Here is a 23,861-nt window from a genome sequence, read left to right as displayed (position 1 = left end):
AACTAACTTAGTTGGTCTTTAAGGTGCTACTGGAAGGAAAAAAAATTTTTTGTTTAGCCTGATTCTAAACATGTTAACCAAGCAGCCATTGGTTACCTGACTTTGATGGGTTCTCAGTATCCTCTGAGAACTTGAAATTAGCAAAGGAAAAGGTTGAAACAGTAGCACTATGCATCCTCCAAAGACATAAGACTTGCTGCTAATGCAAGCAGTATTGTGTCTGCTACTTACAATACAGTCATACCTCATGTTGCATCCGCTTCAGGTTGTGTGTTTTCATCTTGCGTCCCGTGGCAACCCGGAAGTACCAGAATGGGTTACTTCTGGGTTTCAACACATGTGCAGAAGCACCAAATCGCACTGCGAGTTGCGGGCTTTTCGCGTTACGGATGGGCCTCCGGAACGGATCCCATCTGTAACACGAGGTACCGCTGCATAGTAATAATCAGGAGAACCTGTAAGTAGCTTTCTGAAAACAGGACTATTCTTACAAGATGGAAAGCTCAGATTTCAAAACTAGCAGAATTCTGCAGTAGCTGTCTTTCAAGTATTCCACAGAAAGTTGGAGAACTGGTGTCTAGAATGGTTTGAGTGGTGGAGGATTAATTATACAGCTAATTGTTCTGTAGTATAGGGCAGAGCTTTCCAAACTTTTCATGTTGGTAACACATTTTATAGACCTGCATCATTTCGCCATATGGTAATTCAATTTTAGTAGCAAACTGGAGGTTAAACTAACTCCTTTCCAGCTCCAGGAGGAGCACGAGGAGTGTTTCTGTGACACACCTACACACTGCAACTGACACATTAAAGTGTCGCGGCACACAGTTTGGAAAGCTCTGGTGCAGGAGTTCCACCAAAATTGAACCTCCGTTATGGTGTATCTGTGTTTCTCCAGTCTGGGGAAATGTGAGGTTTCTTAAGCCTGTTTACTCTATTTTAAAGAAGAGCGGTCTAAATACAGCCATTAACAGATTGGGATGCACTTGGATTATCTGTCACACCACAAAAATTTCCAGCCACTTTTTGATTTGGTACCACAGAATCAGGGCTATTCTCATAACACCTAAATAAACCCACTGAGTTCAGGTTCATTGAAGAAGCTACCAACTGTCCATCTTTGGGGAGAACTGTATGTTTATTCTTTTCAAGAACAGCAGATAAAATGATACCTTTGGGCCTTGTTTGTTTTATATTCATTAATTTCACTGTTTTTTATATATTTAAGCTGCTTCTCAAAGTTGGGGGTGGGATAGTGTGAATCTACCCTGATTCTCTCTGAAACAGCTGTCCCCTCTCCATCCCAGAAGCTTGATTGAGGATGGCTTCATAATGAGACTGCATAAATATTTCAAATGATTAGAATCCAAGTCTGGGCAAAGCTCATAAAATGTACAATTCCTTATACCCGCATCTAAAGGCTTCCAAAGTTGCCTCTTTACAAGTACCCCGTGCAACACAGCAGGTCACCAACATTCAGGACAACTTCAGGAACACCCTTTAAACTTAGCATGAGAAGCTGTTGAGTGTGTATGTGCAAGAAACCTGGGTATGTGTAAACATGCTTTTGTTGGGACTCTGGTCTTCAGTTCTAGTATCAGATTTTTAGAGACTACCAGTGCCTTTGACATATCTACCCCTGCTTTATATGATCATTTCGGCCAAAGGCCTCAATCAATTGCCTATTTTTGCTGCATGTTAGGACTGCCGGGGGCCGGCCAGAGGAATAAGGGATGGGATTTCTCAATCAACTAGCAAGTGGTGAGATTCCAGCCATGATGTTCTGATTCTCTGCAGCAGCCTGATTCCACTTTGTAGAGAAGGGAAATAACTCAAAGCTCTGGTGTTCTTTTAAAAGGCAAGCAATATAAGGTGGTTTTCTTGTTGTCTTCCATAGAGTTTACAGATGCTTCCTCAACAGCGGAAGGCCATCGCAAAATTTAAAGAGCCCTCTGATGCGTTGAAATTTCAACAGAAGTTTCACAGGTAAATATTAATTCTAATTTTGCCATATCTAAAATATCCTAGGCGCATTCTACTCAAACCACTAGACAAGAGCCTTTTGTCTTCTTAAAGAGATGAGAATTGTTTCACTTAAGCCATGTCCACTTTGGGAACTTCCAATAGGCTGTTGTGAGACACGGGATACTGAATTAGGTAGGCCTTTAGTCTGATCCAGTAGGGCTGCTCTAGTGTTACATTTATGATCATAAACAAATATTTAATCCCCTGCTTCTTCTCTTTGTGGGCCTTCCACACAGCTAAACCAGTTTCCCATGATATCTGGCCTGGAAACCTATAGTGCAAGCAGCACTTAAACCACGGTTTCCCTCTTTGGATTTCAGAGGAAACTTGATTAACAAGCCCTGAAGTCAGGCGCCTAAATGGGGGGCAAGGAGGGAGGACTTGGCTTGCATGTCATTCAGTAAACCATGGATTATTAGACTGACATGGTGATGTCTGAAACACGTCTTGGACTTATGATAGAAATGTGCAGAAAGTAAGGTTCCTTAGTTTCACTTAATGGTCTAAGCTATTGTGCTCTTTGTAGAAAACGTGTTCCTTGACCATTGTCTGTTGACCTTCTTCTTAGGCATATGATAGATTTGTCCCACATCAACGTGGCACTGATAGTGGAGTGACCTGCTGAACGCAATTGGTCTGTTCTTCTACATGTAGCTTCCTTTGAAGGAAGTCGCAAGACAGGATCTCTTCGCGATCTCCAATGCCAGCTTTGCAGTGCCCCGCTGAAACTTCAGACTACTCTGTGACACTACAGACAGCATCTTTGTTGCAGTGGAAGCTAGAGTTAACAAGGATCCAGAAACGGAGAGTTTTGTATTGGCTTTCTTTTACCGTGTTGACACATGGAGCTATAGGTCTCGTGTCCTTGTGCACAAATGTGCGTACACAGGTGTTTTTTTGAGAAATGTACTATATGATCACAGTGACTCAGATTGAAAGAACACTAACTTTGAATTTTTTTATGCTTCTTCATAGCAAAGAATATTTGATAATGGTTGCTCTTATCTTCCATGTGGGGTGTTGGAATGAGATGGTGTCCATACCTATCTGGATATTTTTTTAGCTAAGTAGATAGAATAAAACATGGGCTGTGTAATTTGTTGGTATTTTTCCAAGAGTTCATTCTTGAAAGCTCTTATTCCCAGTGAGGTGAAGCCAACAATATGAAGTACTGTGCATGCTCTCAACCTTTTCCCCTTTCCAACATCACCTTGTAGGAATAACCTTCCCCTTTTCTTCTCCTGGCTTAACAAGTCTCTCCTTCCCAGGGTATCTGAAAGGCAGGACTATTAGCATTCTTTTATTATATATCTTAGATTGCCTTCAAAGGCGATTGCAGGATGTCAGGGTGGGGGTGGGAACCTGTACATGTTTACATTCAATATAACACTAGTAGTAGTATTCAGCGAAACAAGAGTCATTCCTGGCAGGTTGTTATGAATGGTACCATTATTTTGATTAGCATCTTTCCTTGAGATTTTCTTGGTATAATAATTTTCAGCAAAGACTGCATAATGGCAGAGGCTGTTGAATTGAACAAGTTGAACTTACAAAGACTTTTTATTCCATGGGATGCCAGGATGAGCTAAAAATTATGTGCAGGCTTCAAGGAAACTGTGTTTTATGTAAGAAGTAAAGCTTTTTTCATTGTATCCTGCTTGTTTCTTCCAAAGGAAGGGATCTTTTTGTTACCAAAAGCTCCTTTGTACCCCGATGTCTTTTGGGGAGAGAGAGGGCTTCCTCTAGAAATATTTTTCAGTGCTAATATATTAGGCAACTGCCAGAATGGCAAAATTACAGATAATAATCTGTAATTACAAAGCAACTACAAGCATTTTGTGTGTGTGTGTGTGTGTTTGCGTGCGTGTTGGCTAGAATAAAAATGTTAGAGCAGGAGAAAGAATTACCATTTAAAAATACTATTTAAGGCTTGCATTTTATGTGAAATTATGGACTGGTTTGTTTTTAAAAAAACCAAACTCTATATACAGGTAGGATTTTAAAAACTGAATTCTGAATTAAGATGAAGCAGTTAAGCTATAAATATTGTCATGTCGTTTAATGGCAAAATTGCTTTCTTTCCCTTCTGGAAATATTGCAGGAGTAGCTTTATTAGGGTGCTGTAGTAGTAAAAGTTTGATCATTTTAATTGTGTTTTTAATGACTAGCTAGTAAGCACCCTCCTGCTCCTTCTGAAGTCTCCACAGAGCCATGCTGTCGGGGTGAGTTTTGTTTTCCTTTGCTGTCTTAGGCCTTTCATTTTTGCTTCTTAGTCTTAGTTCACGATGGATGGCTTAGTTTCCCTCTGCTCAAGAGCGCTTCAAAGGTTTACAGGCATCAAGCATTGTTCATAACTGAACGGACTGTACTTACCTCCCAAGTCAGCTCTGGTCCTTGTGCAGATGCTAAGCCTGCCTTTTAGGGATGATTTAAAAATTATTCACAAAGCTTGGATCTTCATCCCACTGTGCAGCTACAGCTTCTCAGTAACAAATAATAGACTTGGCAGAAAACAAAAAACAGCAGCGGATTGGTCAAGGTGGTGGTTGAACTGCCTGGGATGTGGGCAACTTTAATGAGCTGAGCTCCGTAGCGAGCAAGACTTCGTTGGTTTGGCTTTGTAAATGTGCGGATTTCATGGTGCCTAAGCTTACAGTTCAGATCTGCTGGTGTCAACGGGACTTGTGCTTAAGGAAATGGTGAGGTTTTGTTGTTCAGCTGTTTACAGGTTTCAAACCTCTGTGTCCATAGGCTGTGGTATGGCATTTAATGCGGTTTGTGCTTTTGTCTGAGTAAAGTGTAGACACGTTTGTCTGACCTCATCTGTTACAGGCTATAGTGTATGCAGTGTGCGTGTGCATGCACACACACAGCATTTCAACACAGGAACATTCCTGTTTGGTTATAGAAAGAGAGAGAAGCGTACAATTCTTTCCCCTATCAGCGCAAAACCTGTGATCTGGGTGGCAGGCACCCAGCCTCTGGGTTGAGTGTAGTAATATATCTTGATTGATTAATGCTCACTTGGAACCAGATATGTTGGCAGGATCACAGTGTGGCTTTTATTTCTTTTTTCCCTTTTCTTTTCCATTTTTTGACGTGCTGTCCACAAAAGCAAAATCACAGCTAAGAACAGGAGGCCCTGTCCTTTGTACAATGTTTCCCCAGTTTAATTTTTGTAGAAGATCTGTTGCAACCATTATCTTGTTCTTTCTGTATCATGCATTTGAAATAAGATGTGAAATGCAAGAATTGCATTTAATGTATTATGTAAATAAGGGACTTTTAAACAAAATGTAAATGAAGCTCTTCCTGCGCTTGCAAATTCAGCCACATCAAAGCTTATTTGGTGGGGAAGGGGGTGTTGTTGTCTTATCGAAGTTGAGTGGAAGAAGTTCCATAAATGTTCTTTTTTTGGTGTAACTCTTCAACTTTTTTTTTTATAAAGATGCTAGTAAGTCAATACATATATCCTGACCTGTGTATTATTTGTCCATAAACTTTCAGAAACCTGGAATGGATATTTAGCCAGTGAAAACTATCAGTGGAATATTTCCCCCCCTCGTTTTTTTTCTTTTCACTTAAATTTGCAACATTTCCTAGTATACCTCAGTTCATGTCCTTGCTAACAAAAAGGTGCAGCCAACTTACATGTGATACTGGAATAGAAATTATGGTTTTATAGCAATGACCAATACGGTAAATAAGCTAAATGGGAAATAGAGTATCTGTCGTTTTTACAGGGGTTTGTGTGTTTTTAATTTGGGCAAGGGAGCTTTTTAGGTTTTGGTAACCTTAATTTATGAAATATATTTACCTGATGGATAACAGTGTTTCTATCAAGACTGTGAAATGGAGGTTGTTTACTTCATTCTCATGATGCAGACGAGTCAGGGGAACTTGCACCTATCTTCCCTGTATCCGTATTGTGTTTTAACACTCCTTCAAACTATCAAAAGAGTTTTTGTTATAATGTTGAGCGTAAAGGAGAGATACTCAACTTAAGTGAGTTTATAAATAGCAGTTTCCCCCCCCTAATGCTCGGACCTTGAACTATAGAGGCTAAACATAAAGTTTAATTAGCTAGGGAACAATATATAAAATACATGTTGCTGCAATCTACAACCCACATCACAATAGATTTTTTGAATAGTTCTAATGTCCCACAGACCAAAAAGGAGGAGGAGGAATAACTGGCCTCTGACTTCCATTCCCTTGGTCAGGGGTGAGGAATCTTTGTTTCTCCATAAGTTGCTGGACTACAACTCCCATCATCCCTCACCATTAGCCATGCTGGTGAGGCCAATGGGAGTTGGAGTCACACAACATCTGGCAGGCCCCAGGATCCCAGTCCTTGCCTGTTGGTGGTATAATACCGCAAAATATATGGCAAGTCTCAATCACTAATGAATAGAATTAGGGTGAGTCTATATGATCATCTATATGGAGAAATATTGGCATGAGATGACATTTCCCCTTCATTTTTCATTGGTTGTTTGTTCCTATCATGAGCCCCACATGGGGAAATCAGGAGGGAGCACATTGTTTGAAGCTGATCTTCATGGTACCATGTGTCATTACCATGGGAACATGTACCCAAAGTGGCCAATGCTAAAGAAATGAAGAGCTAATGTCACCTTGTGGTGATACTTTTCCCGGTAAGAATTGATACTGAAAACTTGCTCTTTCTAGTTTCACCACATTTTATCTGCAACTTATCTTATCTCAGCCTTGACAGCCAGTTTCCCAAAGATATAGCCTGACATTTTTAGCTGGCATCAGATGGCCGTCAGATTGACTTAGATCCATGGGGTACACTTTAGATACTAGCTCAGTACTAAATATTTTAGCTTAATTATTTTTTGCTACGCTTCCTTTCCAAATTCCACCGTTATATTCTTCATCTGGAGAACCTTGTAACTTGCCCAAGAATCTTTTCGCTAGCATGTGGAAAGGGAATGAGATGTGCTTCCTTAACCCTTGTCTTTCCTGGATAGGCTGATAGTCCCATGGATGTTATACAGGCGTCTCCCCACTTAACGCAGGGGTCACGTCCCCGGGTACTGCGTGTATATGTGAAATTGTGTATATGGTTGTGGGGGGGGGGACATCACCTATGAAGCCTGTAAACATCCTCTGAACCTCTGGAAACCCTTGGGGAAAACCCCTTTAGAAAACCAGCATCACATAGTGAAAACTCTGCCAAAGATCCGTCAAACTCTACCACAGTCGCTCCCTCCTTTCTCAAATTCCAACTCCCCATAGGCCTCAAAGATCAGTGTAAAGGCTCCTGGAATAGATAGCTGTTTTCTCCACTCTTTGTGCGCCATTTTTGCAGTTTTCCCAATCTTTTGAGGCCACTTTTGTGCCTTTTTCAGTTTTAATCAGTTTAGTTTATTATTTCCCAGTGTTGTGCATATACCCAGTCACGCATGAGTCCGACGTGCATAAGTGGGGAGACGCCCGTATTGCGCTGTTCCATTGGCCTTCCATTACATGAGCGCTTACGCAAAGCCTTTAAGTTACTGGCCTCTCATACCTCACTGATGGACAACCCTTTCTTGTGTCTTTCTTTGATCACTTGCTTATATAACCTGTCTTACTGTCTTCTTAGCTTTATTTTGCAGCAGCAATTTTGGACAAAATGAAGATTTCCTTAAGAGACAACCAAGGGTTACAATTGGGTTTTAAGCCGTAGGGTACCTCTAGACTCCTGACTTGTTGAGGGCTTACCTGTGGAATGTTGCGTTAGCATCGCTCTTTATATATCAGGATGAATTTATAATCCCAATAACTATAAGAGGATTATTGCAGTAGTATTAAATCCTAAGGATTTTACGTAAGGTTTTTTTTGATAACCTATTTAATCTTTTTTTAAAAAACGAGCTCGTTTAGCTACCTATATAAGCCTGGAGGGCTTATTTACATACCACTGATTCACATTGAATCTCATGTATACCAGCTTCTGGTATTTATACTTCTGTCTGGGGAGAATTTCTCTTGGGGTGGGGGATATTCAGCGGGTTTATTCCATGCTCACCTTTGGGAGAAGTGTCACTTTTCACATTACATGAAAGTTTTGTGTAGAAGGTCAACTCTCTAAAGAAATAACAATAATAATGAATTGCCTCTATTCCTCATTGGGTTGGATGTAGATCCGATAAAAAGAAGGCAACCTGTGAACACTTGCTGATTTTTCAGAAGGTCATTGTTAGAGGTTATTAGCACATGCTGACAAACTGGGAAGCTAAATCCATAAAACCCAATTAAATGGAGCATCTAGTAGGGTATTTTTTTTTTTTAATGAGTTAAAGTAGGAATGTTATCTGTTCATTCGGTGAGGATCACTGTTAACTCTCAAACTGTATCATATTTATCTGTTAACTCTAAAATTGTATCAGATTTATCTGATTATTTGTGCATCTTAACTCTGATGTAGCATTTTTTCTTTCTCTGATTTCTGCATAACTACAATTAAATACAACTTTTATTTTCAATAACCGGATTACTTTCTTTACAGGTATAGGACACTGGGGAGTTGATTCCTGCCTGCCCCCAAGCTTTGACCTGGAAATAAATATATTTCTTTTTACAGATACAACTGATGCATTAAACACTTCATTCACAGCAAACCTTTGGGCTAATGCATCTTATGCTGTCTAAGCTTTTTAAAAAAACACTATAATAGTTTAGATTTTGGTCCATGCCTGGGTTTACTTTTTATACTGTAGCACTTTTCAATTCCAATTCACAAAATGCTTTATAGTTCTTAACTCATTGACCCTCAATAATAATACCCCGACCGATAAAGCGGCCTTTGTGAGGCTATTTCCACAGAGGTAGTAGTGTTAATCTGCTCTAGAAAATAACAAAGAGGCTTGTAGCACCTTAAATATAACGTTTGGACATATTAGACATGTGCCCAAGGCCATCCAGTTAGCTAAACCTCATAAGGGGGTGTCATCTCAAATGAAACTCATCTGTAGAAAATGTAACTTGAAAAAACAGACATTGCACATACCTCTGTAAACCAATAAATCTTTAATAAAAATATGTTAAACTACAGAAAAATAAAAAAGGGGGGTATCATCCTTTTGGGCCATGACTTTCCACTGTCCAACACAGATTTACTACGTTCCCATATAGCTATTTAAGAAGAGAGCTGCATCCCTCTTTGCTGTCATCTAATTCCACGGCTCTTCTTCCTATTTAGGAGACCCGTACAACCCAATAAGTTGAACACATTAGTTTTCCTCCTCCTGGACCATTGCAGATCTAAGAAACCTATTTAAGTTCTTGGAACACCTGTGAGAGAGCAGGGTGTGGAGTGATTCGGGAAGGTGTCAGTGTAACTCTGCTGACACACACAAAGACCCCTGCCAGTTGCTATGACCATCGTATAGCCAGATCATTCAGCTCAAGACAAAGGATCTCCTACGCCTCATGCTGAAGTCTTGTGATGCCTGTTGGTTGCTCTCCTCTCCCAAATGGTATTGCTGCTTCCGACTCCTTCACTGTGAGGCCTGGGAGGATCTTGCATGGAAGCAAATGCAATGGCTAAGGCAACATGGTAGCCTTGCCCATTGCCTTGCAAGGAAAACAGGGGAGGCATTCCACACCCAGCTTGCAACATGCGGAGCAAATAGAACTCCACCCCTGAGAAGTGCCAGCGGTGTTTGCTCTCCGCTTAGGGCACCGCTGGGGAACCGTTGGCCCCAGTTCTTGGACTCCAGCTCCCATCAGCCCCAGCAAACATGGACACTGGTCAGGGTTGATGGGAACTGTAGTGCAGCAACATCTGCAGGGCCCACAGGTTCTCCACTCTGGAGGATCCCAATCTCTGGACCTTCCCCTGTCATGGAAGTAAACCTCCTTGAACCCTAAGAGTCCACTTGGCTTCAGGAACCCCAAGCGCAAGACTCTAAAGCTCCTCCAGCCATTGCTGAGCCTCTATTTTGGAATCCATTTGGCCATTTCACTAACAAGGCACTTTGTATCAATATTTTAGATGGAACAGAGGTGTTTCCACATCCCTTTGAATAATAATAATAATAATAATAATAATAATAATAATAATAATAATAATATATTTATACCCCACCCATTTGGCTGGATTTCCCCAGCCACTCTGGGCGGCTCCCAACAGAATATTAAAAACATGATAAAACATCAAACATTGAAAATTTCCCTAAACAGGGCTGCCTTCAGATGTCTTCTGAAAGTCAGATAGTTGCTTATTTCCTTGACATCTGATGGGAGGGCGTTCCACAGGGCACCACTACCGATATTAAAATATCATTTTAATGTTTGCAGGTGCATTAGCTGCTTCCGAGGTGCAACTAATCTTTTTCTTTACAGGTTTGCTTCTTTTTAGGAACAATGTGTGTTGCAGAAAATGGGGAGGATATATGATTTAACCATTCCACTTATTTGCATTCCTTACCCAAACAGGAGAGTGGTACCTTTGGCAGGCCTGGGAGAACGAATTGTTATTAACCTTTTCCTTCCCTTCTTCCTTTTTGCAGGCTCTCCTAATTCTCTCTGAATTTCTGAATTCAGTGGTAGGAGTAGTTCTATAACATTTCTCACGTAGCAATAGTGTTTACCTTTTGAGCCATTTATTACGATTGCTGTGGTGTGATCCTATCCTGTAACTTCGTGAAATACTGTATACAGCTTGAGCACAAGAAGCAATGCCGTTCAGACTTGTATTTCTCTGATATGGACTGTGTTTATTAGGATAAATGCAAGAGACAGCTCTGACATGATAGTGACTTCAAGGGGTGGGGTGGGGTCTGCTTCTCGCCTCCTCATGTTCTCTACAGAATCAACAACCCAAGTTATTTTGCAGCTCATTTTGTTACATGTAATCTTGTGTGCATTTTTGCTTCAAAATTCCTTCTTGCCTTGGAAGAGTTCTCTGGAGGTTGTAAATGTGATATGAATGTAAAAATGCATGACTTCTCAGGAATGACCAGTGTAAAAAGAGAGAGAAAAGATTGGATTCCAGATTTCAGCTGTCCTGCAGTTAAAACGCATCCAAATGTAATTGAAATGTGCAAATAAAAGTCCTTTCATTGTACCTTGTTTTTGTGCACTGTGGTTTATTTGACATGCAGTAAAACTTGTTTTCTAATATGAATGCAGTTTTTCACAGTACAGTAGTACCTCGGGTTGAGAACTTAATTTGTTCTGGAGGTCTGTTCTTAACCTGAAAATGTTCTTAACCTGAGGTACCACTTTAGCTAATGGGGCCTCCCGCTACCACCGCCGTGCGATTTCTGTTCTCATCCCGAAGGAAATTTCTTAACCCGAGGTACTATTTCTGGGTTAGCGGAGTCTGTAACCTGAAGCATCTGTAACCTGAGGTACCACTGTATTTCAGAAGCTCTGCTTGCCATAGTTCAAGGGCTTAGGGCAGCCTATCCTATACTGACATGCCCCCACAATAACCCTGTGAGGTAGGAAAACCCTTGACTAAATAAGGTGAATATGACTTTGCTGTTGTGAAAGAGAAATGAGGCAAGATGGACATCCAGCCAAATCAACGCCTCCATCATTTTAGCTTCACCGCTGCCACCAAGTAAATATATTTATTGTTCCCTGGTTGCCTCCAATAAACAGCCCTTTAACCTCCTGGGCTTTAACTGACCCCGTCTACTCCCTGTTGCAAGTCCACTACTTCTTCCCTATCACAAGTGGCTTTGAAGAGAGGGCATCATACTTAGAATTAAGGACAGGGTGCCTCTGAGCATATGCTCCGCTCCTGATCCTGCCCCCCAGCGTTCCTTGTTTCCGAAGCCTAATTTAGGATGTGGCTTTTGGTGGTAGGTATCGTTGGACAACTGGGAGTCAGAAACTCCTGCAGATCTACTGCAACCCCCCCCCCCACAGTAGATCCCGATCTACCTTTTGCCCACCCCTGCCATTGGTTTGGCAATGGTTGTGTTACCAGCGTGTCTCCGCTAGGTGGCAGCAGAACTTGACCGTTGTAAGAAGAAAGTTTGCAAGATTTCACAGGTCCGTAAACCTTTCCGCTTGTGGCTGGCTCATACACTTAAAAGCAACTCACGCCTACAATATGTGAGAGCCATATTTGAAGTAGATATCTCTCCCAGTCTGCTTTTTTACTGCAATTGTTTTTGAGATGCTTTTATTGTTTTATCCCCTTTTGGGTTTGCTACCCTGGGCTCCTTTGTGAGGATATGAATTTAATGGTGGTGATGATGGTGACATGAACACCTTAAATGGTTCATTTCCCCCCACTAGCTAATTGATGAGCCAAAGTAAGATACTTCTCTTTCCATGTTCACCACAACCACATCCCCACCAGGCATTTAAAGCACTACGATACCACTTTCACTAGGCATGGCTTCCCCCAAAGAACCTTGTGAGTTGTAGTTTAAGGGTGCTGAGACCTGTGGAGTGATCCTCATTCCCCTCACAAAGCTACAGAGCTCTGGGAACCGTTATACTGCTCTGGGAACCATACATCAGTGAAGGGAGTGGGGATCTGGCAACTCAGCACCCTGAACAAACTACAGGTGTGAATTGGTACCAACAAGACAGTGGCTAGGCCTGCATCTACTGTGAGCCCAAGAGAGGCCATGTTGTACCTATGCAGAAAGCAGAACCAGTGCTATGCAGTTAGAAACAGACCTTTTTCTCCATTGTGCAGATGACCTTTAGAGGAAGCAAAGTCTGCCGTCCGCCCCTGATGTTGGATCACCCCCAAGAACCCCACAGGTGAGTGCAGTGCTTATTACATGATAAAAAATCCCTACCTACACAGAGCAAATGATGGGTAGTTTTGCTAGGGATGGAGTACTCACGTTTCTCCTGCCGCTACATTATTATTATTATTATTATTATTATTATTATTATTATTATTAATACCCCGCCCATCTGGCTGGGTTTCCCCAGCCACTCTGGGTGGCTTCCACCAAATATTAAAAACAATACAGCACCAGACATTAAAAACTTCCATAAACAGACTCACACAATCTACTCATGTAAAAACAGCAGGCAGGCCCCACAATCACCCAGAGATGCATTTTAAATACCGTATTTTTCGCTCTATAAGATGCACCAGATCATAAGACGCACCTAGTTTTTGGAGGAGGAAAACAAGAAAAAAAATATTCTGAATCTCAGAAGCCAGAACAACAAGAGGGATCACTGTGCAGCGAAAGCAGCGATTCCTCCTGCTGTTCTGGCTTCTGGGATAGCTGCGCAGCCTGCATTCACTCCATAAGACGCACACACATTTCCCCTTACCTTTTAGGAGGGAAAAAGTGAGTCTTATAGAGCAAAAAATACAGTAAATGGACACATTCTACTCATGTAAAAACATGCTGATTCCTGGACCATCCGCAGGCCGGATTGAGAAGGTGATTGGGCCAGTTGTCTTTTAAAAGTAAAATACAGTGGTACCTCTGGATGCGAACGGGATCCGTTCCCGAGCCCCATTCGCATCCTGAAGCAAATGCAACCTGTGTCCGCGCGTCTGCTTAACCTGAAGCTACTTCAACCCGAGGTATGACTGTAGTTGTTTATTGCCTTGACATCTGGTGGGAGGGCGTTCCACAGGGCAGGCGCCACTACTGAGAAGGCCATCCAGCTGGTTCCCTGTAACCTCACTTCTCGCAACGAGGAAACCGCCAGAAGGCCCTCGGCGTGGGACACAGGGCCAACTTTTCTGTGTTAGTGAGAGAAAACCCATACTCCAGCCAGTTCTTCGTGGCTATAGCTCTTCTTAATTGGGGGGAGTTTGTTCTCACAGTCCTTCATAAGCCCTTTCCTAAAGTAGTTTACGTTAGAGAAACAGACACCTAGTAAACTGAAATATTATGTCCTTTCTCTTTCCTCCTGTTTGCACCCCCCCCCCCATCCACCTTGCCCATGTGTCCCATTTAATCAACGACATCTTGGACGAGAAATCAGCTCCTCTCCGGGAGAGGGGCTGTGGCTGCATCATGTCTCATCAGCCAAACCCTCAATCACTCTGTTTCGGTCAGCGGGTGGTCGGGGACCCTCGTTTTCATTTAAGATCCGTTTTTAGAGTGTCCATCATTTTTCTGCTGCTGGCTCCCTCCCTCCTTCTCCTTCCCCCACACCCCCACCCCTGCACACATGGGGCCCCGGCCTCTCCTCCCCACTTTCGCCTGCGTTTCTTCGAGTTTGTGACTAAAGTGGTCACAAGCACCTGAAAATTACAGCAGCTAAAAGGCCGTTATGGTTGCAAATGAGGCTGAATGATTATATACTTGCCAGCTGCTTAAGGTGAACTGATTGGACCTAATTGTCGAGAAATAATTACCTCCTCTTGGAAAAAAAATTATTATTATTTTTTAAAAGGCAAAATGGGCTCTCATGCTGAATGCAACTGATGAAAGGGCTTCAGAAAGGGATGGAGGCCTGGAGAGGACACTCAGGCCAAGAGTGGTTTGGGGTGTCTACATAATGCTAGCTTCTCCCCTATGACTTAAGCTGGCACCTATGAGCTCCCTGGCACATTAGGAGCTGGGTGTCATGCTGCTAAGCCAAGTCATTGGTCTTTCCACCCTTCCTGGGATATCCAATTAGTTAAACATTCCCCCCGCAGCCCTCCCCTGATTCTCCAGTTGGTGCCTGGAATGATGCCAAAATCCATCCCTTCTTCCTGATTAGAAATGGGGTGAGATCTCTTAGATGGGTCTTTTTTATCTCAGGGAGGGCAGATTTGCATAATTTGCAGCAGGAAATATTCCATGCTCTCGAGCAGCCATGGCTTTAATCAGCAAAAGACCCCCCTTTGCCCCAGCTGCTGTAAGGGGGTTCAAGGGACACATGCAAAGGATAGACGAAGGGGAGGTGACATTTGAAAGCAACCATACCACGGCAGCTTCCCAGAGCCGTTCCAGACTTGGGTTCTGCTTTGTTTTGTTGTACAGTGGTACCTCAGGTTACATACGCTTCAGGTTACATACGCTTCAGGTTACAGACTCCTCTAACCCAGAAATAGTGCTTCAGGTTAAGAAATTTGCTTCAGGATGAGAACAGAAATCGTGCTCCAGCGGCGCGACGGCAGCAGAAGGCCCCATTAGCTAAAGTGGTGCTTCAGGTTAAGAACAGTTTCAGGTTAAGAATGGACCTCTGGAACAAATTAAGCGCTTAACCCGAGGTACCACTGTATAGGTGTATTCTGCAACATGTCATTGATGCATTAGGGCATGGGTAGGCAAACTAAAGCCCGGGAGCCGGCCCAATCACCTTCTCAATCCGGCCCGCGGATGGTCCAGGAATCAGCATGTTTTTACATGAGTAGAATGTGTCCATTTACTGTATTTTTTGCTCTATAAGACTCACTTTTTCCCTCCTAAAAAGTAAGGGGAAATGTGTGTGCGTCTTATGCGGTGAATGCAGGCTGCGCAGCTATCCCAGAAGCCAGAACAGCAAGAGGGATTGCTGCTTTCACTGCGCAGCGATCCCTCTTGTTGTTCTGGCTTCTGAGATTCAGAATATTTTTTTTCTTGTTTTCCTCCTCCAAAAACTAGGTGCGTCTTATGATCTGGTGTGTCTTATAGAGCGAAAAATACGGTATTTAAAATGCATCTCTGGGTGATTGTGGGGCCTGCCTGGTGTTTTTACATGAGTAGATTGTGTGCTTTTATTTAAAATGCATCTCTGGGTTATTTGTGGGGCATAGGAATTCATTCATTTTTTTTCCAAAATACAGTCCGGCCCCCCACAAGGTCTGAGGGACAGTGGACTGGCCCCCTGCTGAAAAAGTTTGCTGACCCCTGCATTAGGGGGTGGGCTCATACTGCACAGTTCACAGAGAAAAGGGTTTTCGAAGGCTAGCTGCGTTTTCATTCGTATTTTGGGAAGTGTGAATTAAGTAAGAGTGCCACTAAATGAAAACTAAATTAAATGTCTCTTCCATTCCTATAGTAAATTAACTATCATGGCTACCTCATGGTTAGCAGTTGGGTTGAACTCATTCCTGGAGATCCTGTCCCCAAATGCCTTGTGGGAGAATCAACACTGGCTTCCATAAGTTGCATGAAATCTGTTAGGAGTCTGTCCTGGGCAAAGAACTGAGGTTGCAGTATAAACTGATCTCTTAAAAATTGCTTCAATTTTCAATTATTTAGATATTTGTTTGTTCCAGACTTTGCACCTGTGCATAGCCAACACAGTAATTTTTTTCTTGAATATTACATTTGTTGGTGGCTCAATGTCTTTCTAAATCAAAACTTGGTCCCTATTGACTTTTCTTTTATTCTTCCCTAGATTTACATGTTTATAATCATTCATATATATGTATGACAGTATACAATATGCAAGAATAAAATCAGCAAAAAGATCTAGAAAAAACTTCCTTTAAAATCTAAATTTGGGGCCTCTAGTGACAGAGATGAATGAAGAAGTACCTAGACGACATATACCGGAGGTAGAGGAATGTCGCCCAGAACAGGTAATTGACTCATTGATCCTGGACGTGGAAACAGCAATCTATGTATTTCCAGTTTGCCACCTAGTTTCCCTGTGTTCCTACATGCAGCAGGACGGTGAATGAGAAATTGAGGACAGGGAGCATTTAATCCTCTAGTTCAGAGGTTTTCAACCTTTTTGAGTTCACGGCTCCCTTGACCAACTGCATTCTTTCTGCAGCATCCCTGTGGGGCTCAAGAGCCCAGTTATGTCACCCTTGCCTGCAGAGCTGGCAGCCCCTCACCCCTTTCCAAACCCCCTCACCCCCTCTCCCCTCTCCTTGGGAGCCCTTTGGGGTCTGAGCTGCCCCTGTCACCCCTGGTCTCTGAGCGGTCCCTCACCATCCCCTCCCAGAAGCACCATTCGCCTGTGGAGCTTGTAGCCAGGACTGCTGCAGTAAACAGCTGTGCAAGCTTGGGGTAGGCAGAGACCCGAGAGGGCATCAGAGGAGGGAGGGAAAGAAAGAGGGACAGAGGGCAGTGTTGCCCGTGGCACCCCTGACCATCATTCAAGTTGTTAGACTACAACTCCTATGAGCCCCAGCCAGCACGATGGTATGAACTGCTCCCCACCTCTGTCATAAATGCTTTGCTGGTTCTCCAGACCCACCACTTTCTTCCCCCTTGCCCTGCCAAACACAACAAAGTTTGCAAAGCACAACACAAATCAAAGCGGATTTTCTACAGCATGCAGCATGTGGTCTCACTGTCAGGAGTTCAGCCTACACTCGAGTAGGACCCTGGCAGAGACACATGCCCAACTGGCATGTTCTCTCCCTCCTGGTCAATTGTTCGGGAGCTTCATAAGCTTTCTTCTGCCCGAACATCACAGTGACCGATGCCAACCGACACCGGCACACTTAGGGATCTGCAGAGTTTGTGTATCATGTGTTACAGACCTCAGCGACTCAACATTTTGGCTAATCTACTTTATTTACATATAAACACACACGGAGCACTGCAACATGGCTCCCTCTCTCTCTAGCATCAGACAGCAAAGAGAGAAAAAACAAAGGACAATAGTCCCACTTCATGGAACACAGTAACACAAACATCCTGTCTCCATCACTTCCCACTCTGTGGAGTCAAAAGATATACCATCATGTGAAAGACAAAAATCCCATGACTGCAATCATGGAGCAGGAATTCTAACACTCACTTGGCCTCTGGGCTGACTGAAAGCAAATGGGCTGTGGTTTCCCCGCTAATTGATTTAAGGTTAGAATTAACTTTTAAATTAGGCAGTGTCTAATACTGAACAATAAAGGTGGGATTGGAGTTAGGCAGCTGTAAAACTGGCTGAGATGCAAACAGAACACACCTCTGCACCAATGCACAGCCTGTGCAGGGGGTACTCTAACTGATCTAAACTTTACAGAACTGGGAGACCTGTGGTTCTCCCCAAATTGTTGGACCCCCCCACAACCAATCAGAATCCAGAGGTCAGTGATGGTGGACTCCAACAACACCTGGAGGAGCCACAGGTCCCCCACCCATGGCTTAGAGCAGGCTTCCTCAGACTTGGCCCTCCAGATGTTTTGAGACTACAATTCCCATCATCCCTGACCACTGGCCCAGCTAGCTAGGGATCATGGGAGTCAGAAACATCTGGAGGGCCGAGTTTGAGGAAACTTGGCTTAGAGAGTCCAACTCCCAGTGCCAATCCCTATCATGCAAATGAAACCCAGTATGGTTTGTGAGGCCTCTGTGGAAGATTCCATTCCACTTTTTGTTGCAGACATGGGATTGTTGCGTGTCATATGTGTGTTTATATTCCAGCACAATTTGCTGGCGTAAGCGGAACTTCCGCTGTATTGCTTTTGTTTTGACTCTCTCTACGAGAAGACGGCAAGGAGAGAGGACATTTTTTGTGTGTCTTGATTTATGATTAATAAATCCGTAGTTCTTAGTGTGTATCCACAAGCCTCAGCCTCTTCTGATGTGCCGTTCACATTGCTGCGTATAGTGTGCTCAAGTCTAGGAGGCCTGACTCACTGATTTATGTTGGAGCCAGAGGTCGATGGATCTTCGCAGTGGCACGGCTGAGAAGGAGACAATCCAGCCGGGGGCTAGCCAGCTGGCCTTTCAACCCCCGGATGCCAACAGCCTCTTGGCTTCAGGATCCTCGGACAGGAACGAAGGCACAAGACTTCCAGGCCCCCACCGACCATTGTCGAAACCTATTTTGACTGCCATTTTGGAACCCATTGGGTGATTTCACTAATAAGGCACGTGAGAGTTTAAATCCAACATTTATAAGGTCACAGGTTGGGGGAAGGTGGTTTTAGAGAAATGGCAGAGGTGTTTTTGCTTCGGATTTGTTTGCATACTGTCACTGCACTGTGTTCAGATTTTGCCAGGTTTGGAAGTGTTTCAAAACCCCACACAAACTATCCTTGATCAGAGAAGACAGCAAGAAACAGGACATCATTGTGGGAAATGGTGCCTCTGTCCTCTCTGTCACAAACTATTATCTGTCGGCTATTACCAGGACATATGAAAAAGTATTTTAAAATGTAGTATAAACACCAACAACTAGGAAACACTGGCCTGTGAGCGCTCCAGTTGGAGAACAAAGGTGTCATGGGCTTTGAAGACACTTGAACTCAGGACGCAAGGGAGAAACGTGCTCAGAGGAAGGCACGCTTGGCAAATCCACACCGTGATCAACTCCCGCCTGGAACCCAATGTCCCCACTGTGGAAGGACGTGTGGGTCCAGAATTGTCCTCCACAGTCACTTACGGACTCACTGTTAAAACCGTGTTTATGGAAGACAACCTTACTCGGCTACGAGTGATTGCCAAAGAAGAAGGACTGTCCCCACACAAGACACATTCCCGTTCCTCAAATACAAGCCTGTGATATGCAGGTATGCTCTCCTCTTGCATTTAAAATCAGTACAAGCAGTTACTATAGCTCTAACGGAGGTCCCATCAGGGACTGACTTTTTAAATAGCTGCTTTCACTAATGCTGCATGGATGAATTGTACTGTTCAGTGGCCTTCCTGTAGAGACATCAATCTGCCACTAGAGGGCACATCTATTCCACTTAAAAAATGGACTCCCAAAGTGAGTTTTCATAAAACATGCAGATTTTGAGGTTGCAGCATCAACAGAGGCCCTTCTCTCTATCCATCCTGCTGAAAAGTTGAAATTTGAAAGTTCCCTCACTAGTTTGCTGTCTTTAATAATGAATTTTGTTTTGTTTTAGTAAATGTGATATCTGATCATTTCAATTTCCCATTTTTCGAGTCTTAAATGTGCATTATCCATATTTCCAGCTGTTTTTAAAAACACACTCAAGAAAATACATTAGTGTTTTAGTGTGAATTTCTCTTAGCCAAATATGCCCATTTTGGCAAAACAATTCCCCAGAAATAAAGCATTATTTTCACTAATTTCATTACTGTGCATATTTGAACCAAGTTTGTACACATTACTTGGCCTGGCAAAATTCAGAGAAGTGCATGTTTTGAGGGATGGTTGTTGTTTAGGTCTTGGCATAGTTTTTGGAAGTGTGAAATCAAATGCAGCAAAGAGAATCAAACGTATCCCCTGTTCTAGACAGCCAATGATGTTGGAGCGTATCTTAAAAACAGGAAATAAAGCAGGGAAACCTCACAAATACCTTCCTTAGCACTTCGTAAGGAAGTGGGCGGGGGAATACAAATGCAATTTTAAAAAAGATACACACTTTATTAAGATCTAAGAACTGCTTTACATTATAGGTTTCTGCTGCTGCATATATAGTCAATAATACACATGGAGGGGTCTCTGACTGAACTTAGGAACATTGCCTGCACCCAGGATTGCACTTGTGAATCGCTTCAGATTATATCTCTGATCATTTGATTCAGCCTCTGCCGCTCTCCTCTCCACAAATTATTGCAGCATTTTTCATTCTTTGCAACAAAACGTTGCGGTGTACCTTCACCTCCTAATATTCCTTTATTCTGTGTATTCTTGTGCTGCCTTTCTGTCGAGGCACACACACTGGCGTGTAAATTTGAAATACTAAATCAAGCAAGTGGGACAGAGCATAGAGCAATAGAGTTTTCCCAGGCTAGCTGCTCCAATTCAGCATCCTAGCCAACCCATCAGACTCCACTCCATTCATACTCCCCTGCAGCCAGATTTCCTCCCTGGCCCCCAAATGACTCTCAATATTCCGTGGCTACTGAGCTTGCTGACTCTTCACTGGGCTGCTTGTGTGAGAGAGAGGGGCCAGGGGCCTCCTTAGTGTTGTGGGGTTTTGTTTTTGTTGTTGTTGTTAATGTAGTTCTGCAAATTTCAGATATTTCTCAAGTGTGCCAGTTTGCTTCTCAGTAACCCCATTCTGACTCCACTTCTTGCGCTTTATCAAATGCCTTTCCAAAAATATGGTGGGTGATGCACAATTCCAAAAAAAACCCCCTATCATATGTGGAATGCCCTCCCATCAGATGTCAAGGAAATAAACAACTATCTGACTTTTAGAAGGCATCTGAAGGCAGCCCTGTTTAGGAAAGTTGTTAATGTTTGATGTTTTATCGCTTTTTTATTATTAATAATAATATTCTGTTGGAAGCCACCCAGAGTGGCTGAGGAAACCCAGCCAGATGGGTAGGGTATTATTATTATTATTATTATTATTATTATTATTATTATTATTATCAATAAGAAGAAGAAGAAGAAGAAGAAGAAGAAGAAGAAGAAGAAGAAGAAGAAGAAGAAAATAAGAAAACAAGCAAGCCTACTGTGGGTGAAGTCATGGTGTCTACACCTGTGCTCCCAGTCACAAGGTGGAATTAGTGAAGATAACATACAAAAGGCATCCTGACAGAGAAAACTGCGCATGAAAAATACTGATGGGTTCGCTAATAAAAATTATTTATAAAAAATAATAAAAACCCACTGTTGGATTCTTGTGAGGAAGAGGCAATGCAGAAATGTGGGAACCTGGATTTAATATTGAAAAACCAAGAAACTGAAATGGACAGATTCATCCACCCTTAGCCATCAGTCATCCCCCCCCCATGATGTCATCTGCATACCAAGATGCTCTGTCAAGGTAAAGTGAGCCTACACTTTCCACCATCAGTGCCCCTCAGTGTGGAGGAATAGGCTACAGGACTAACACACTTGCCTCCTGCTGTTGCCAATGCGTGTTGACAAATTGGTTCCCCCTGTGTTGTCGAAGGAGTATTTCGCGTGTAGATGCCATGCAGTCCACCCAAGCTTTAATCTGGGTATGGGGAGAAAGTCCCTACAGACACACCTCACATTCCTTGCATATTTCAAGCAAGAACAGGAGGCTCTTTGCACTTCCAGGCTACTTCATATCATCTGTACACATCACCTGAGCCATAAATGGATGCTTTGAGCCTTTGCTCCTAAAAGGTCTCAAAGAGAATTGGAAGAGGGAGGCCTCGCTCTTGCCACCCAAACAACATGTCATGCTTAAGAATGCAACAAGTCTTTGGATTATTCCAACACAACTGGGTGAAGATGATAGCTTTCAAACTTTTTACGTTCACCCTAATTACAAGCAGAAGTTGAACATATTGGTGTTCATTTGAGTTTTGTGACTGAGAGCTGGTGCCTTCAGCTAAGAGACTAGGCTGCAAACAACTGGTTTAAATCTTCCCTCTATAGTCAACTCACTAGGGCAGAGGTGGAAAAACTGAGCCCAAGGTCCAAACACCCCTCGCCCCAGTCTTCTATAAAGTGGTACCTCTGGTTGTGAATGGGATCCGTTCCAGAGGCCTGTTCGCAACATGAAAAGAGCGCAACCTGGAGTGCCGTATCTGCGCAGGTGCACGGTGTGATTCAGCGCATGTGCGAAGCGCGATTTAGCACTTCTGCGCATGCGCGAGTGGCAAAACCCGGAAGTAACCCTTTCCGGTACCTCCGGGTCGCCACGGGACGTAACCTGAAAGAACGTAACATGAAGCAAACGTAACATGAGGTATGACTGTATGTGGCTCTCTGGCCTCTGGCCTCTCCTCATGCCACCCCCTCATGGGCTCTGCTTTGCACCCTCCTTGAGTGACATGATAGAAGTTTATAAAAATTATGCGTGGCATGGAGAAAGGGGATAGAGAAAAGGAATTCTCCCTCTCAATAACGCCACCAATCGTGGCTAGCGAATGAAGCTGAATATTGAACGATGAGAGACAGGCACAAGAACGTACTTCTTCACGCAACGCATGGTTAATCTATGGAACACTCTCTCACAGGAGACAGTGATGGCCACCAAGCTAAAGGTAAAGGGACCCCTGACCATTAGGTCCAGTCGTGGCCGACTCTGGGGTTGCGACGCTCATCTCACTTTATTGGCCGAGGGAGCCGGCGTACAGCTTCCGGGTCATGTGGCCAGCATGACTAAGCCGCTTCTGCCGAACCAGAGCAGCACACGGAAATGCCGTTTACCTTCCCGCCGGAGCGGTACCTATTTATCTACTTGCACTGGCGTGCTTTTGAACTGCTAGCTTGGCAGGAGCAGGGACCGAGCAATGGGAGCTCACCCCGTCGCGGGGATTTGAACCGCCTAGGCTCCTAGGCTCTGTGGTTTAACCCACAGCGCCACCCGTGTCCCGGCCACCAAGCTAGATGGCTTTCAAAGAGGGTTGGACAAGATCACAGAGGAGGGAGCTATCAATGGCTACAAAGGCATGATGGCTATGCTTTGCCTCCATAGCTAGAGGCAGTAAAGCTTCTGAAGTCCAGTTGCTGGAAGCCACAAAGTGCTCTCGCATTTGGGTCATATTTGTGGGTTTCCCACAGGAATCTGGTTGGCCACAGTGTGAACAGGATGCTGGACCAGATGGGCCATTGACTTGTTCCAGTGGGCTCTTGCTAGGCTATTATAACTGTCTTTTGCCTGGCTGGAATGTCCCACTGAACTCTAATAATACTTAGGCATGCCCAGATTGTAGTCACAGAGGAGTGTATGTAGCTAAACTCAAGATAGCTCAGTTGGTAGAGCATGAGACTCTTGATCTCATGGTTGTGGGTTTGAGCCCCACATTGGGGGAAAGATCCCTGTATTGCAAGGGGTTGGACTAGATGATCCTCGTGGTCCTTTCCAGCTCTACAATTCTATGATTCACTCCTGTTAAGAGAGGAGGGTGCACTGTTCAAAGGTAAGATGTACATTTATTGTTCTGCCCACTTTTGCATTTGGCCCCCTCCAACACGTGGGACTTGCCGATCAGAAGGTCGGCGGTTCGAATCCCCGCAACGGGGTGAGCTCCCGTTACTCGGTCCCTGCTTCTGCCAGCCTAGCCGTTCAAAAGCACATCAACGTGCAAGTAGATCAATAGGTACCACTCTGGCGGGAAGGTAAACGGCGTTTCCGTGTGCTGCTCTGGTTTGCCAGA

The 23,861-nt window shown here is 43.5% G+C and overlaps 1 protein-coding gene across 2 annotated transcripts in view; it reads left to right on the top strand.

Annotated features, from left to right (window-relative positions):
- The window catches only part of RBM33 (RNA binding motif protein 33), a 93,346-nt gene extending 82,234 nt beyond the window's left edge, over positions 1 to 11,112 (top strand). For both annotated transcript variants that reach the window (XM_083579286.1, XM_083579284.1), the window contains exons 18-19: positions 1,898 to 1,986; positions 2,594 to 11,112. In XM_083579286.1, coding sequence (XP_083435412.1) covers positions 1,898 to 1,986; positions 2,594 to 2,642 — 138 coding nt within the window. In that variant the 3' untranslated portion in view covers positions 2,643 to 11,112. The remainder of the gene's footprint in view (positions 1 to 1,897; positions 1,987 to 2,593) is intronic.
- The last annotated feature ends 12,749 nt before the right edge of the window (positions 11,113 to 23,861 follow it).

The sequence above is a fragment of the Podarcis filfolensis genome (genome assembly GCF_964270895.1).
Source record: "Podarcis filfolensis genome assembly, chromosome: 12".
NCBI lineage: Eukaryota > Metazoa > Chordata > Lepidosauria > Squamata > Lacertidae > Podarcis > Podarcis filfolensis.
The sequence above is the reverse complement of the archived record's forward strand: the minus strand, read 5'-3'. Positions and strand labels throughout refer to the sequence as shown.